This window comes from Notamacropus eugenii, chromosome 6 (genome assembly GCF_028372415.1).
Source record: "Notamacropus eugenii isolate mMacEug1 chromosome 6, mMacEug1.pri_v2, whole genome shotgun sequence".
Taxonomy (NCBI): domain Eukaryota; kingdom Metazoa; phylum Chordata; class Mammalia; order Diprotodontia; family Macropodidae; genus Notamacropus; species Notamacropus eugenii.
Window position 1 is genome coordinate 305,330,979 of NC_092877.1, and position 18,052 is coordinate 305,349,030.

General features: G+C 40.0%; 1 protein-coding gene and 1 pseudogene across 2 annotated transcripts; both read right to left on the minus strand.

Annotated features, from left to right (window-relative positions):
• Positions 1 to 6,555: 6,555 nt before the first annotated feature.
• Positions 6,556 to 8,212, minus strand: LOC140511549 (gamma-crystallin D-like). 2 transcript variants are annotated; one of them, XM_072620677.1, is made up of 3 exons: positions 8,124 to 8,212; positions 7,786 to 8,028; positions 6,556 to 6,828 (listed from the first exon to the last, which is right to left on the minus strand). In XM_072620677.1, exons 1-3 carry the CDS (start codon positions 8,196 to 8,198, stop codon positions 6,556 to 6,558), a joined length of 591 nt encoding a protein of 196 aa, XP_072476778.1. In that variant the 5' UTR covers positions 8,199 to 8,212. The 2 variants fall into 2 exon arrangements, with proteins under 2 accessions (XP_072476778.1, XP_072476779.1); XM_072620678.1 differs by having other exon boundaries at positions 6,556 to 6,831; positions 8,124 to 8,132.
• A 5,061-nt stretch (positions 8,213 to 13,273) lies between these two features.
• LOC140511550 (barrier-to-autointegration factor pseudogene) lies at positions 13,274 to 13,530 on the minus strand (annotated as a pseudogene).
• Positions 13,531 to 18,052: the final 4,522 nt, after the last annotated feature.

Sequence of the window (18,052 nt, forward strand, 5' to 3'; positions counted from 1 at the left end):
AAAACTGCCTGTTTGTATCCTTTGACCATTTCTCAATTAGGGAATTACTTGTATTAGGAATTTTAATTTCAAAGTACTCAATAAATGTAAGTAATTTCAATACTTTCAGTCATGACTTATACCTAGAAGGTAGCTTAGAGTTATTTAGCCCACTCCCTCATTTTTTTAATTTATAAAAATAAGTTTTATTGATGCCTTTTGTCTTATATTATCATAGCTATTTATGAATATGCCACTCCTCCATCAAATTGTACTTTCCCTTAAGAATAAATAAAAATAGGGGAGGTGGAGCCAAGATGGTGGAGTAGAAAGATGCACATACTCTCGCTCTTCCCCCATAGCCTATAAAATACCTGTAGAAAATGACTCTCAACAAATTCTAGAGCAGCAGAAGCCACAGAATGACAGAGTGAAAGAGATGTCCAGCCAAAGGTAACCTGGAAGGCCGCAGGAAAGGTCTATCCCACTGGATGCTGAGCAGAGTGGAGCCCAGCCCTGGCTGCAAGGCACTGGGAAGAGTAGGACCAGAGCATGCCTCCAGGGCAGAATCCTCAGCAGAGAAGATCTCAGATCTCTCAACCCACAAGCTCCAAAGAAAGCTTCAAAGGTCAATAAGAGGTTTTTCCCAACTGCTCGAGAGGGGTCCAGAGTCCCCCCCCCCCCAGCACTGGCCCCAGGCAGTGGTGGTGGCAGTAGGGGTGGCAGCAACAGGGTCATCCATTTGTTAAGCACTCAGCCAAAAGCCCCTGGGGTAATTGAGCAGCTGATCTGAATCTTAGCTCTGAGCATGGTCTTGAGGTCAGGAGGAGCACTAGGACCTTCATCTTGACAAAGGATTCAGAAGTCAAGTAACTGGCTGGGAAAATGCCCATAAAAGGGGAAAAAAATAAGACCATACAAGGTTACTTTCTTGGTGAACAGGTATTTCCTTCCATCCTTTTGAATGAGGAAGAACAATGCATACTGTCAGAGGAAGTCAAGGCTTCTGCATTTATTATCTCCAAAACGAATATGCAGTGGGCTCAGGCCATGGAAGAGCTTGAAAAGCTAGTCAACAGCTTGCTAAAGGAGACCCAGAAAAATGCTGAAGAAAATAACACCTTTAAAAATAGGCTAACTCAATTTGAAAAAGAGGTCCAAAAAGCCAATGAGGAGAAGAAGGCTTTAAAAAGAAGAATTAGCCAAATGGAAAAGGAGGTTCAAAAGCTCACTGAAGAGGGGAGGAGCCAAGATGGTGGAGTAGAAAGACACACATATGCTAGCTCCCAACCCACAGCCCATAAAATATCTGTAAAGAAGAACTCCCAACAACTTCTGGAGCAGCAGAAGCCACAGAACAATGGAGCAGATGAGATTTCTGTTCCAGAGAGACCTGAAAACCTGATGCAAAAGGTCCATCATGCACCGGACCCAGAGCAGAGCCCAGCCCTGCCTTGGCCACATGGCACCAAGAGGAGCAGATCCCAGCAGGCTTCAGGGATGGAATCTCCAGTGGCCACAGGTCCCTCCACCCACAGGTGACAAGGGTTGGTGAGAGGGTCTCTTTGGCTGGTCGAGAGGGGAGTTGGGTGTCCCCATAACTCAGGCCCCCTTGGGAGGCAACAGCTGGGGCTGTGGCAGACAGGGGCTCCCCAAGCAGGCAGGAGCCCACATCCATTGTTGAAGGTCTCTGCATAAACCCCCTGAGGGAACTGAGCCTTGTGTGGTGGCCCTGCCCCCACCCAAGCACCTGAACTTAATCTCACACTGAATAGCAGCCCCGCCCTTGCCCAAAGCCCTGAGGCTGGGAAGCAGCATTTGAATCTCAGACCCCAAGCACTGGCTGGGCAGATCTGGAGGCATGGTGGGTGTGGAAAGAAAACTCAGAAGTCAAGTCACTGGCTGGGAAAATGCCCAGAAAAGGAAAAAAAAAATAAGACTATAAAAGCTCACTGAAGAAAAGAGTTCTTTAAAAATGAGAGTGGAGCTGCGGGAAGTTAATGACTTTATGATAAACCAAGAAATTACAAAACAACACCAAAAGAATGAAAAAATAGAAGATAATGTAAAATATCTCATTGGAAAAACAACTGACCTGGAAAATAGATCCAGGAGAGACAATTTAAAAATTATGGGACTACCTGAAAGCCATGATCAAAAAGAGAGCCTAGACATCATCTTTCATGAAATTATCAAGGAAAACTGTCCTGATATTCTAGAACCAAGGGGCAAAATAAATATTGAAAGAATCCACCAATCACCTCCTGAAAGAGATTCAAAAAGAGAAACTCCTAGGAACTTTGTAGCCAAATTCCAGAGTTCACAGGTCAAGAAGAAAATATTGCAAGCAGCTAGAAAGAAACAATTTGAGTATTGTGGAAATACAATCAGGATAACACAGCTTCTGGATCTGGCAGCTTCAACATTAAGGGACTGAAGGTCTTGGAATAGGATATTCCAGAAGTCAAAGGAACTGGGATTAAAACCAAGAATCACCTACCCAGCAAAACTGAGTATAATACTTCTATAGAGGACTTTCAAGCAATCTTGATGAAAAGACGAGAACTGAAGAGAAAATTTGACTTTCAAATGCAAGAATCAAGAGAAGCATGAAAAGGTAAACATGAAAGAGAAATCATAAAGGACTTTCTAAAGCTGAACTGTTTACATTCCTACATGGAAAGATAATATTTGTAACTCTTGAGACTTTTCTTAGTATTTGGGTAGATAGAGGGATTATACACACACACACACACACACACACACACACACACGTGTATATATATATATATATATGTATACATATATATATATATATATAGAGAGAGAGAGAGAGAGAGAGAGAAAGAGAGAGAGACAGAGAGCACAGGTTGAGTTGAATCAGAAAGGATGATATCTATAAAAACATAAAATTAAGGGATGAGAGAGGAATATATTGGGAGACGAAAGGGAGAAATGGAATGGAGCAAATTATCACTCATAAAAGAGTTAAGAAAAATCTTTTTCAATGGAGGAGAAAAGGGAAAAGGTGAGAGAGGAAAAGTGAAACTTACTCTCTTCACATATGGCTTAAGGAGGAATAACATGCTCACTAAATTTGGTATGAAAATCTATCTTATACTACAGGAAAGTAGGGGAGAAGGGGACAAGTGGGGTAAAGGGGATGATAGAAGGGAGGGCAAATGGGAGAAAGGAGTAACTAGAAGTAAACACTTTTCAGAAGGGACAAGGTCAAATGAGAGAATAAAATAAAGGAGGGACAGGGTAGGATAGAGGGAAATATAGTTAGTCTTACACAACATGATTTTTATGGAAGTCTTTTGAAAAATGACACATATATTGCTTGTTTGAATTGCTTGCCTTCTCAGTGGGGATGGGTGGGGAGGGAGGAAGGGAGAGAAGTTGGAATTCAAAGTATTAGAAACAAATGTTAAGAATTGTTATTGCATGTACCTGGGAAATAAGAAACACAGGTAATGGGGTATAGAAATCTGTCTTGCCCTACAAGAAAAGAGAGAAGATGGAGATAAGGGAAGGGCAGGGTGTGATAGAAGGGAGGGCACATTGAGGGAAAGGATAATCAGAATGCAAGGTATTATGGGGTGGGGGGAGGGGAGAGATGGGGAGAAAAATTGGGACTCAAAAGTTTGTGGAAATGAATGTCATAATCTAAAACAAACAAACAAAAACCAGGGAAGAGGTATCATAAAAAATAAAAGAATTATACATTTAAAAAAACCGAATAAATAAAAATAGTTAAGAAAAACCAATTGATAAAGTGATCACTGGCATTGTTTGCAACATGCTGCCCTTGTAAATCTCCGCCTCCCCTGACCATCTGCCTAGAGAAGCGCTGGTCCTTGAAGAAGATACCCAAGTGTTCTAAAAAGATCCTTTGTGTATTTATCTACCTTGTCTTTCTAAGTGATTGTGATAAACTGTTTTTTCAACAATCTCAACTGGCCCTTGGTGAAAAATATTCGCCTTTAGCCCCGAAGTCTCCCTCCTAATAAAACCTTATTCTCAGATTCCACCAATTTTGATCCCACAATACCTCACACGTGGTATGCATTCTTTTAAAATATGATATACATATTAATTTTTTTCTTCTTAGAATTTAAGCCCATTGACAAATAAAAATTGCTTCATTTTTTGTACTAATATCCCCAATGTCTAACACAGTACCTGACCATATAGTAAATGCTTAATAAATACAAACTGACTGATGTGTGCATTGATAATGCATTTTTGCTTATTGTTAATGTAATTTTGCTTCTTAATGGAAAGATCTTTCTCATCCATTAAGAGGTCTATATGACCTGCTTAAGTCACATGAAAGCCTGAGTCACCTAAGTCTAAGTCACATGGAACAGGAAGGGTGGAATAGGAAGAGGTAGAGCTAGAGCAGAGCTGAGAGGAAGTTAACCAGTGAGCAATCTGAGCTGGGAAAGGCAGCAAGTAGCATGAGTGGGAGAGCTTATTTGTGATTTTTTTAGATGGAGTTGGTTTGTGGGAAGTCTAGCAGGAGAAAGACTTGGGGATGGTTTTGTCCTCTACATTGTTATTGTTTTATAGATTTTTGTTACTATGATGGATTTGGCTTTTTGGTCTTGGGATTTAGCTTTCTGGAGTCTGAATAAATGTTTTGGTTTTGTCTTCTGTGTGGAGAGTCTGTTGCATTTTGTGATTCAGAAACCACTGAAGGTGCTATGATTATCACGTTGGTGCTGTAATATGTTCTTCTCTCCAGAATTTTGCTTGTGAAAAAGAAAAATCTAAACTAAAATCAGTTACTTTTTCAAACAAAGCACTAAAGAATAGTGTAAGATTCCTTCCATATGTCTTCAGTTTTAGGCCTCACCTTTCATTCTTCCATGTTAAAGCATTTCTATATTTGTGATATATCTCTATGTCATGCAGGGAACTGTAGCTTTTTCATGAACTTTTCTCATTTTATTGCCTTTTTATGTTTTAAAACATCAGGTGAGAGAATGTAGTGATAGAGGCCTGAACTTGGAGGAAAAAGGCCTGGGTTTCAAAAACTGCCTCAGACATGTTCACAATTCAGTTCAACAATTATTTATTAGGAGCCTACTGTGTTCCAGGTAGATGCACAAGGCAAAAATGAAAGCAAGCCCTGTCCTCAAGGAGCTTATAATCAATTTTGAAGCTTCCATTCATTTCACTAACTGCCCATGCATGAAGGAATAATATAACTTCTCTAAGCTTCTGGTAACTCTTTAAGATATCTCCTACAGGAAGCCATTCTGGACCTTTCTGGTTGTCAGAGCTCAGTTGACACTTTCTCCATTTATAATATCTATTTTTATCTGTTTACTGATTGTCTCCTGTAAGGTCCTTAATCACAGGGACTCTTTTCCCTTTTTTTTTTAAATCTTCCGCTATTAGCCAAGTACCTTACACATCACAAATGCCTGTTGAATTGAGTTAAGTCATTGGGCATCTACTGAATTAGAGATGACTTGCAGTCTTCAATGTTAGAGGCTCCATACCTAGAAAATCCCAAATCTTTGATGTAGTTTATATTATGCTCTGCTTCAAAGTGAGAGGCACCATGGCAGAGATGGTAGGCAGTCTCAAAGCCAGGACAAGCTGGGCTCAAGTCCTGTATCTGAAATATGTGCTTCCTATATGACTCTGGACTAGTTAGTCAAACTCTCAGTAAGACTAGAAATTATGGCTAGGTGGCACCATAGTGCATAGAGGTTTGGGTCTGGAGTCAGGAAGATTCATCTTCCTGAGTTCAAACCTGACCTCAGATACTTCCTAGTGATGTGACTTTGGGTAAGTCACTTAACCCTCTTTGCCTCAGTTTCTCCATTTGTAAAAAGTAAATGAGCTGAATATGTAAAACTGCAGAAGTGCTAGATATTATTATTAATGCCATTATTTTAATAAAATAATCAAAATTAAAAATTGTTAATGTTACACTTCCTCTCTTGCTCTGCATCTTGTAATCTTAATTAGTAGCATTTTATTAAAATGTGGCCACCTCGTGTCCCCAATACTTCTTATATTAAAACTAAATTTCCTAGCATGTGTTTCAAGGTTAGCCATTTGTTTCTCATTTAACTATCAGCATCATATATATATATATATATATATATATATATATACATATATATATATATATATATACACGTGTGTGTATATATATATGTATGTATATATATATGTATATCTATGTGGAGAGGGAGAGCGAGAGAGAGCGCAATCATATGTTTTGTTTTAACAGGACAAACCTACTTTTTATCTCATACTCAAGGTTTGGTCATTTCAGCCTCCTGCTTTTGCCCCAAGGTCCAGGTATGTCTTTTCCCTTCCCATCCTTCTAAATTTTGCCCAAGATTTACCTTCTCCTTAAAACTTTCCTTGATGAATTCTCCAGAAGGCAAGTTACCCCCATTCATCTCAAAGCCTTTCAGTACTAAAGCATTTACAACTGTATTTATTCATATGTAATATAAAATAAACACTGGAGACATTACATGCCAATAATACAAACTAAATACTTTATTAGGTTCCAAAATGAGAAGATGGTAGCATAAGCAGATTTCAGTATAAATCTATAACCCGCTTTAAAGAGCCTGCCTTGGTGTTCATGGCTCCCCAGTCCAGGTATCTCCTGTACTCTCCAGGTCTCAGCAGGAACTGCCTTCCTCTGTAGTTGGGCAGCTCATAGAGGACCCAGCAGCCTTCTAGCACGTTGAAGGAGTGGACTTCATTCAGTCGGAAACGGTCATAGATACAAGGGCAGTCATCGGTGAGCTCTGACATTAAACCTTTGCATTCTTCTCTCTCATACAGTCTTATCCTGTGGGAGCCAGTCTGCTTGGGCAACAAACAGAAGGAAAAAAAACCCCAACAAATTGAGCCATTTTCAGAATTCAGCTCATTGATAGTTTAGCATGTTAATATATTTTCATTGGATGAATAGATGAAATAAATAGAAATTCTGAAATTACTTGGTGTATTTCTGATATTCTTTTGATCTGTTTTTTATAGAGGCTAAATCATTAAATATATCTTCTTATGACTTTCTTCTATTTATTGTATAGGATAAAGAAGCTTAACAGGGACCACATTATAACAAAGAAGAAGATAAGAATATATTCTTCCAGGAATTGCTATTGCTAATATTTTTTACTCCTGACCTGGAGTCAGGAAGATCTGAATTCACATATGACCTCAGATATTTACTAGATGTGAGATTCTGGGCATCTTAACCCTTAACCCTTCTTTGCCTCAGTTTCCTCATCTGTAAAATGGAGACAATAAGAGCACCTATCTCTTAGGGTAGTTGTGAAGATGAAATGAGATAATATTTGCATGAGGCACATAGTAGGCACTATATAAATGCTTATTCCCTTCCTCTTCCCCCTACTTCCAAATGATCTGTAGAAGAATTTGTCTACTTCTTACTTTCTGAATGTCTGCATCATAGGGCCACAGTTAGCCGCATCATAGGGCCACAGTTAGCCTATATATTACTTGATGGCTGTTTTTGCTTTTCATTTCTGAACAATTTCTAAAAATGGACTTTTGAAATTATTTCAGAACCACCAAATAATGCTAGTAGATATAATAAAAGCAACTGATTATTTTCTATAGTCATAAGTTCTTTCCTAGAGTGCATTTCTCAGCGTCTTCTTGGGCATTTCTGCTGTGTTTATCTGTATTTGGGTCACAGTTTGAAACTCGCTAGACTTTTCTCTTCTTTTCTTTTTTTTCTTTGAGAAAAACTTTCTGGCCCCCTAATTTTTAGCTCACGGAGGCAGAACTCACTTGAGGTATCAGACAACAGGACCGAATAGTGTCATTAAAGCCCATCCATTGCTGGTAGTCAGGATATTCTCCCCTTGTCAGGTAATACTGATGTCCTGAGTAATTAGGATGCTCGTAAATCATCCAGCAGCCACTATCCACCCGGATGGAGTTGCAGCGGCTGAAGTAGGCCTGCAGGTTGGGGTAGTCGCTACTACACTCATAGCAGCGGCCCTGGAAGCCTCTGTCCTCGTAGAAGGTGATCTGCAGAGGGAGAAGAATTCATGGCTCTTGTTTCCTCTCATCCTGCCCCTTAAATTGTGGCACCCTTCCCCTGCCCCTGGCAATACTTTACTCACCTTTCCCATGTCTGGTTGGTGATGGATGCAGTGTCCTCGGGGGAGCGGCAACAGCCGCTCGTATATATAGAGCATTTCTGCTGCTGCATTGGCAAGAACAAAAAAGGGGCCCAGTTTGGTGCGTAAGGGGATTTTGTGGTTTGCTTTTTGATTCTGTCGTTAGTGAAGAGTGTGCTATGCTCTGCTTTCTCTCTGGTGCATTCTAGTACTGTCCTATACTTGCTATTGGGGGAGGAATATAACCATTGGGACAAAGACAGTTCATTGTTAACTGACTGTGTTTGGGTCCTTCTTTGTTCTGAAGTGCACAGTTCTGCCCCATATGATAGTCGATTCTCATTTCTTGCTTTTCCTCTATGTTTAGACACAATATAAGCAATGTGTCTTCTGGAAGTTTTCTCAGGAAAGTGGATGTGGGTTGAGTGTTGGACTAGGAATCACAAAAATCTTTAAAATCCTGGCTCCTAACTGCATAACCCAGGGCAAGTCACTTAGCCTATTTCTGCCTTGTTTTCCGCATCTGTAAAATAAGGATAAGAAGAGACCCTATTTTCCAGGTTTGCTGTGAGGATTGAATGACATAACATTTATAAAGTGTTCTGTTCTATATAAATGCTAGTTTTTATTATTATTATATTAGATCACAAGTGAAACAAACTTTGTGTTAAGTTTATGTGAAAATATCATAGAGATTCTCAGAGAGGCTGCCCATACTTCAGAGGATGGCAGCTGCCAACTGATTACAGCTAGATACTGTAACAGTAAGCACCCCAACATACATGGGAGACCTGCTATCACAGGTTCTTTGATCTGCTTCTCTTAAAGGAAAGACAAGCACATGTATCATTCAGTTAGTTCAGGGGAAAAATCAGCACACTGGACTTCAGAGAAAATACAGAGAGATCTATTTTTCTTTAAATTATTAATTTATTTGTTTTCAGTTTTCTACAACCACTTCCATGAGTCTTAGATTTTCTCCCCTTTCCTCCTCATCCCCTCCCCGACATGGCATGCAATCTTATATGGGTTCTACAATACATTCTTATTACATTTTCACATTAGTCGTGTTGCAAAGAATTAAAATGAATGGGAGAAACCATGAGAAAAAACAAAACGAAATAAAATATAATATAAGAGAAAAATATTCTGCTTCATTCTGTGCTCCAGTTTCATAGTTCTTTCTCTGTATGTGGATGGCATTTTGCCTCAAGAGTCCTTTGGGAATGTTTTACGTCCTTGCATTGCTGTGAAGGGCTAAGTCTACCAGAAAAATTCCTCACACACTGTGGTTGTTGCTGTGTACAGTGTTCTCCTGGTTCTGCTCTTTTCACTCAGCATCAGTTCATATAAGTCCTTCCAGGCCTCTCTAAAGTCTTCCTGTTCATCATTTCTTATAGAAAAATAGTATTCCATTACATTCATACACCACAACTTGTCCAGCCATTCCCCAGCTGATGGGCATCCCCTCAATTTCCAGTTCTTGGTCTGGGGAGCTGCTATAAATATTTTTGTATATACAGAACCCTTTCCCATTTTCATGATCTCTTTGGGATATAGTTCTAGAAGCTATATTGCTGGGTCAAAGGGTATGCAGATTTTTGTAGCCCTTTGGGCTCCAAATTACTCTCCAGAATCATTGGATTAGTTCACAGCTCCACCAACAATGAATGAATTAGTGTTCCAACTCTCCCACATCTTCTCCAACATTTATCTTCTTTCCTGTGTTGTCATATTAGTCAATCTGATAGGTATGATATGGTACCTCAGAGTTATTTTGATTTACATCTCTCTAATTAATAGTGATTTAGAGCATTTTTTCATATGATTATAGATAGCTTTAATTTCTTCATCTGAAAACTCCCTGTTCATATCCTTTGACCATTTATCAGTTGAGGAATGACTTTTATTTTTGTAAATTTGACTCAGTTTCCTATATATTTATATATAGAGAATATATATTCTCTCTATATCTATCTGTCTATCTATCTATCTATCTATCTATCTATCTATCTATCTATCTATCTATCTATCAAAATACAGAGAAATCTAAATCAACAGACAGCATTTCCTATGTCTGACCATAATCAAAACACATATTACAAATCAACAGATAGATCCAACTGTCTGACCATAGTTACCAGGGAGGGAAGTAACACTTGAGTTTTCAAAGCTGAGGGGCTGCTTAGTTGCTTTCCCAGAGTCTTATCTAGCGCACAAACCTTCTTCCAAAAACTAAGCCCCAAAGTAAAACTGTACCTTAGAGTCTTTATACACTTTTTGGAGCCAGAGGGGATCATATTCCTTGAGAACCAGTGCTTCATTAACTAAAGGTGTGGACCTTCCTACAAATCTTGCTAGGCCCATCAATGGGTGGGATAGTTCCTCCTTAATCACATTATTCAATCAAAGGTATTATACTTCTTGATTATACCAAAATAAAACAACAAAAGATCCTCCTTTGCTTTCCCTTACAATCCACCCTTCCTGTTAAGGTAAGAATGGTCTTGGGCAGGTAAAGGTGAGGGCTTCTTGAAACCGCCGAACTCTCACGAGGCCCCCCAGAGAACAGCTGGGAATTGAGGAGTGAGATACGAGTTATCTCGTTTTGCATCTCTTCTCAGTGGAAACTTGCTGGGGAGAGCATCACACCCTTGAGATTGGTCCGTGGTCTGAGCACACCTTTTGTTAATTGGCTAAGGGGCTGAGAGCACGGTGTCCATGAGTGAACTAGCAGGGGGAGAGCTTAAATGAGGACAGGAAAGCCTGAGAGGGGGTTGGGTTCTTCCTTGCTCCTCGGGAGGGAGAAGGGGGCTCCCATGGGGGGCTCCCATGGGGAGCACTCACCCTGCATGCTGACATGTAGCTTGTATCCGGAATAAAGCCTACACCTCTGTTTGACTCTGGAGGTCTCTTCTCTCATATGTTTATCTGGCTGGCCACCGAAGACCTGATATAGGTAAGAGGACCCGGGCAGCCCATGGCATTAGGCCGGTCACCTTCCAGGATCCTTGGCCTTACAATCTAAATGGCCATGGATCTTGGAACAAATAGAGGCATTATGCTTCTTGATTATACTAAAACAAAAACAGTAAAAGATCCTATTTTACTTGCCATTACAGACACCAACTGCCAGTTACAGTGAAAACAACATTGAACTTGGAATAAGAAAATGTCTCTTCAAATTCTGAGTCTGACATTCATTGCTATCTCTGTGATCCTGGGCAGATCACCTCAGCCTCTAGGTGTCATAGCATTGAGCATTGGACCTTGGGTCAGGAAGATCTGAGTTCTAATTTGACCATGGACAGGTAATAGCTGTGTGATTTGCTGGCAACTCACTTGTCTCTGCCTCAGTATCCTCATCTGTAAAAGAAGGACCATAATAAAATCAAAGTCAGTTAATAACAACCATTCTAACTGGGGTGATAACATGTACATCAAAATAAATACATAACATATAAGATGAATAAAAGGCGATTATAATAAGAAGGGAGGTCAAATGAAAAGAGAGTGTGCACTAGGCATGGGAATAACGAATCCAAAGGCATGGAGATAGGAGACAATGAACTATGTATATGAAGCAGTGAGTAAGCCAATATGACTAGATTGAAGAATATAAGGAGGAAAGCAATGCATTAAAAACAAAAAACAAAATTGGAGAGATAAGATAGGATTAGGTCATGAATAGTTTTAAACACCAAATAAAAGAGATTATATCTGATCCATCCGACAATAGGAACTCCTGGAGGTTATTGAGCAGTGAGTGAGGTGACATGAATGGACCTGTACTTTAGGAAAATTTCTTTGACAGTTGTGTGGAAGACGGATTGGAGTAGGAAGAGATTTGAGGCAAGGAGAGCATTTAGGAGGTCATTAGTCCAGACCAGAGGGGATTATAGCCTAAAGTAGGATGGTAACTATGTGAGTTGGAAGGGATGTATAAGAATATCGTTGGGAAGAGAGATTGGTAATTGAGTAGATATATGGTGTGAATGAGAGTGGGTGGGTGACTGGGAGAATGGTGATATTCTCAACTCTAATAGGAAAACTCAGAAAATGGATGAGCTTTGGGGGAAAGATGAATTCTGCTTTGGGATGACTATAGGACCTCCAGTAGGCAGACCATTGGTATGTGAGAATGGAGCTCAGGAGAGAGGGAGGGGTTGAAAATATGGATCTCATTGTCATCACTATCAGTATCTCTTCTCAGAGGAATGGCTGATTGAACCACAGCTTAGCTATGGAGCCCAAGGTGAGGGACATGTCTGCTGTGAGTTTTCTGCAATCCAGAAGAGTGGCTAAGTCAGAAGCAGGTATTGTAGAGTTAAACTGACATAAAATGGGCTGGAAACACAGGTTACAACAAGAAGGGACTGAAGCTTTGGGAAACTTGCTAAAATTCCTTGTATTCTGCCTCTTGGTTGTATTCCTCTCTCTCAACTTGAAGGCTTGATTTGGGTACTCAGCATTCTGCCCTACCTCAATCCCATGCACTCTCTCTGTCTGTACTCCAGGGAAACTGTGACCCCTGACTGACTCAGCTTTTGGCTTTGCTCTTGCTTGGCTCCTGATTCAGATCTTATTTTTCTATCTCCAAGAAGGGATACTCCTCTGGTTTTTCTGCCCCACTCCCAATCCGCAAGGACAAATCAGGTTGACCCCAGTGGTAGGGTGATATAACAGCAATAAGCATGGGAGAGAGGTATCTAGCTCAAATTCTAGGTCTCCACATCTAGAGCAGCAGCAAGTTGGAGAGGCAGATTCTGAAGATTTAATTTTATTTTATTTTACATTATTTTTTTCAAGGCTGCTGACTTTACTGGTTTTAAAAAAACTCTTTACAATGGCAGTGAATGTACTTCTGCCAAAGATATCCAACATAAAAGAAACTAAAATTGGGAGCTTAGGTGGTGGGAAAGCCATCCAGAAAAGCTAAAAACTATTGTCACTGGAATTTACAGGACAGGAGGCATGCTGAGGTGTGGACAGGGAGGCTTGAGTCAAAATGATGATGGAGTGGTGAGGTATCCCAGGTGGGGGCAGCAACAAAAATCTTTCCTTTAGTTGGTAGGTGGGAAGAGAGGGAGGGACCGGATTTCTCACTTGGAGGTGGTGACTGGAAGACCCATCAGAAGATCCAGGCATGGGACTCACAAGAAAGTGCCACACCATTCTCTAAGGCAGCCACATCGATCCAGAGACAGCTTGGCATTAGCCTTATAGTGTCTTTGAGCCACAACAGGATGAAGTCTTCATCTTTTGCAGCACCAGGAACTGGCCCAGAACCATATAGGCCTTGTCAAAACCCTTGTCCTTAAGCTTCTGGCCCACCACTTCTCTGATGCTTGCCAGGCTTGTCCCCCATGGGCTTGGTCAAGAAGTCCTGGTGCTTCTGGGAGGTCGTCATGGCTCCTTGCCACAGACTGGTTCGGGCTGTGGCTCCTGTAATGGTCACACTCCCACCAACCAACCTCTCCCACCACTGCTGCCTCAATCCAGCACAGCACGTGCTGGCTCATTTTATTTTTTATATCCAAGATGAGACCTTTCAAAGGACCTTTCAGGTAGGAAAAGTGAGTGAGCTACAAAAAACATGAGACATAATTCATTGCAGTAGATATGAGGGACCCAAATTCAAAGCTTTATAAACTGTAAACTTCATCTTTACCCGTTTATGTTTCCTTGTGGTACTCCATAGTAAACCTTTTGTAAGGACCTGGGAGAAGTTGAGTGTTACTTTGAGAAGCAACAGAAAAGAAGGTTGGAAAGGCAAGAAATTTTTCCCCTTGAATATGAACTGGGTATTAGGAAACTTGGGAAAAGGAGAAATGAGAACATTATAGAACCAGTAGGGGTGTCACTGAGACAGGTTCTGGGGTTTCCTGATGCAAAAGAAAAGTACCTCTGAGCTGCAAGGGTTGGTAACAGGAAAGACCATGGTGTTGCCTTCCTACCAAGGCTCTGAATTTCTTCAAGGCACTACCTTTTTCAAGTTTTGTTTCAAGTTAAGAAGGGGTAGAGCCAAGATGGCAGAGTGAGAGCAACTACTCACCTAAGCTCTGAGACAAACTCCTTCAGATACCTCTAAAAAGAGAATGTGAAAGGATTTTGGAGGGGCAGAATCCAATAGGAGACAGACTGTGACAGATTTCCCAGCCCAGAACTGATTGGAAGGTCAATGGGTGACAGGAAAGATCAGTTGCACAGGCTGGAGGAGCACACAGCGCACAGGCTATACCAGCATGGTCCCCACCATGGCAGGGCCAAGCAGAAAGTCGTGAGCAGTCTGAGGTAGCAGCCTCCCTATGGAATCTCAGGTATATCAGCTCAGGACAAGAGTCCAGTGGAACCCAGCTAGAGAGAGCTGCAAAGCCCCAGGAAACTGCAGCAGCCACTCCTAAGACTATCAACCCGCAGGTTAAATGTCTGTAAGTCACCTGCACTTCCAGGAGCCAAGATGGTGGAGTGATTGGTAAATTCTCTATTCCTCCCCTTGTTGATCTTGAAAAACCCATAAAATATTTCCCCAGGAAAAATCCTAGAACAGTGGGATCAACCAAAGGGGTAAACAGTCTCTTAGCTGGTGAGGCTAGGAAAATCGCAAAGGGGGGGCCCTCTTGCTGTGGTTGAAGAGGACCAGTGTAGAACCAGAGTTGTCCCAGATAGCCCCACCTCACCAAACCAGAAGGAGATCCTGAGCCCCAAGGAGGTGGAGCATGCAACCATCAACACCAGGACCCCCAGTGTGCCTCAGCACCCCAGGGGAATAGAAAGACACTAGCACAGACAGGTTCACCAACCACTGAGCTTGCCTATGCTCTAGCTTAGCAAAGGAGACCTCCTGTGACCAGACCACCCCTCCACCACACTTAATGCAGCTAGCCCCAAGGTAACTCCAGGGAAACCCAAAAAGACTTCACCTGATCTCTGCTTTCTCACACCAGTCAGTTCAGCACCAGATAAGCTGTAGCATTTTAGCTTCTAGCTGAAAGAACCAGAGGCCACAACACACAAAGCCTCAAGTTCTAGGCACAACTGTGGGGTGGAGTTCCCTGTGCCCCAGAAGCAGAGATCTACTTTAAAAGCCAGGAAAAGGCTTTTATCATGAGTAAGAAGCAAATCAGAAAAGAAAAGACCATAAAATTTTTCTTTGGGGACAAGGACTAAAACACTAATACCAAAGAGATCAGCACAGAGACTGTATTCCCATCTGAAGCTTCAGAAGGGAGTATGAACTGGTCTCAAGTTCAAGTTTCAAGTTTAAACATGATCCAAGAGTTTTGGAGCTTAGGATATTTTGTCTTGGCAGATTTTTTTTAAACTAAAACCTCACACTTAAAAAGTTCTTTCCTTGAAAAGAGGGGTATGTGTGCATATTTGTTAAATATACTTTACTTGCAAGTGAAGAAAATTAGCACTCAAACATGGTCAAATATTTTTCCAGAAATGGAATCAAAGATAAGAGATAAAAATTAACAGTTAATGTTTTATATACAAAAATCTAATGAACATTTATATAAATAAAATGTGATAGTTTATTTATGTTAATATATGCAAATTTTATGTAAATGCATATTTTTCAAATACATTTTTTGATTCAGCTAATAACAGAAAACATCTAAAACTTTAGTATGGAAAATGATTGGTTTGTATGAAGAAAATCAGAGTTGCATTTCTTCTTTTAGTGGAGTAATTAAGTGGTAAATGAATATATGGGCATATGTTTCTATCTATATTTATATGTATGTATATATAATACATACATATGTTTGCTCTTTTTGTCTCTTTAGTTCTTGCTTTAATTCTTTTAGAAAGTTTTGTTTTGTAAATTAAATTCTTTTTTGTATTTTTGCTTCTTTTTGTTCCTTTCTTTAGCTTTTGTTTTAGTTATTCTAGAAATCCCTGTTGAGCTGGTGTTTGATCTTCATTTTTCTTTGAGTCTTTTCTTATAGATATTTTCAAGTAATTATCTTCTTTTGTGTTTGTGTTTTGAGCTTTCTTCTCAACATAGTAACTCTTTTTTAAAAATTCATTTATTTTTAGTTTTCAACCTTCATTTCCACAAGATTTTGAGTTTCAAATTTTCTCCCCATCTCTCCCCTCCCCCACCCCAAAACACTGTGCATTCTCATTACTCCTTTCCCCAATCTGCCCTCCCTTCTGTCACACCCCTTCCTTCCCTTATCCCCATCTTCTCTCTTTTCTTGTAGGGCAAGGTAGATTTCTATACCCCATTAACTGTATTTCTTATTTCCCAGTTACATGCAAAAACAATTCTCAACATTTGTTCCTAAAACTTTGAATTCCAACTTCTCTGCCTTCCTCCCTCCCCACCCATCCCCACTGAGAAGGCAAGCAATTCAATATAGGCTATACATGGGTAGTTATGCAAAAGGTTTCCATGATAGTCATGTTATGAAAAGCTAAGTATATTTCCCTCCATCCTATTCTGTCCCCCATTATTCTATTCTCTCTTTTGACATTGTCCCTCCCCAAAAATGTTTACTTCTAATTACTCCCACCTCCCATTTTCCCTCCCTTCTATCATCCCCTCCACCTACAGTTCACTTATCTCCGTCTCCCCTACTTTCCTGCAGTGTAAGATAGATTTTCATACCAAATTGAGTGTGCATGTTATTCCCTCCTTAAGTCAAATGTGATGAGAGTAAGCTTCACTTTTCCCCCTCTCATATCCTCGCTTTTCTCCTCCATTGGAAAAGCTTCTTCTTGCCTCTTTTATGAGAGATAATTTGCCCCATTCCCTTTCTCTCTTACTCCTTGCAATGTATGCCTCTCTCACCCCTTAATTTTGTTTTTTTAGAAATAATCCCTTCCTGTTCACCTCACCCTGTACCCTCTGTCTATATGTATATAAGCCCTCCAACTAACCAAATACTGAGAAAAGTCTCAAGAGTTACAAATACTATCTTTCCATGTAGGAATATAAACAGTTCAATTTTAGTAAGCCCCTTATGATTTCTCTTTTCTGTTTACCTTTTCATGGTTCTCTTGGTTCTTGTGTTTGAAAGTCAAATTTTCTATTCAACTCTGGTCTTTTCCATCAAGAATGCATGAAAGTCCTCTATTTCATTGAATGACTATTTTTCCCTGAAGTATTATACTCAGTTTTGCTAGTTAGGTGATTCATGGTTTTAATCCTAGTTCCTTTGACTTCTGGAAAACCATATTCCAAGCCCTTTGATTCTTTAATATAGAAACTGCTAGATCTTGTGTTATCCTGATTGTATTTCCACAGTACTTGAATTGTTTCCTTCTAGCTGCTTGCAATATTTTCTCCTTGACCTGGGAACTCTCGAATTTGGCTACAATATTTCTAGGAGTTTTTCTTTTCAGATCTCTTTCAGGAGGTGATTGATGGATTCTTTCAATATTTATTTTACCCTCTGGTTATAGAATATCAGGGCAGTTTTCCTTGATAATTTCATGAAAGAAGATGTCTAGGCTCTTTTTTTGATCATGGCTTTCAGGTAGTCCCATAATTTTTAAATTGTCTCTCCTGAATCTATTTTCCAGGTCACTTGTTTTTCCAATGAGATATTTTACATTGTCTTCTATTTTTTGATTTTTTTGGTTTTGTTTTGTAATTTCTTGGTTTTTCATAAAGTTATTAGCTTCCATCTGCTCCATTCCAATTTTTAAAGAACTATTTTCTTCACTGAGCTTTTGAACCTCCATTTCTATTTGGCTAATTCTACTTTTAAAACATTCTTCTCCTCATTGACTTTTTGGACCTCTTTTGCCATTTGGGTTAGTCTATTTTTAAAGGTGTTATTTTCTTCAGCATTTTTTGGACTCTCCTTTAACAAGCTGTTGACTCATTTTTTGTGATATTCTTGCCTCACTCTCATTTCTCTTCCCAATTTTTCCTCTACCTCTCTTATTTGATTTTCAAAATTCTTTTTGAGCTC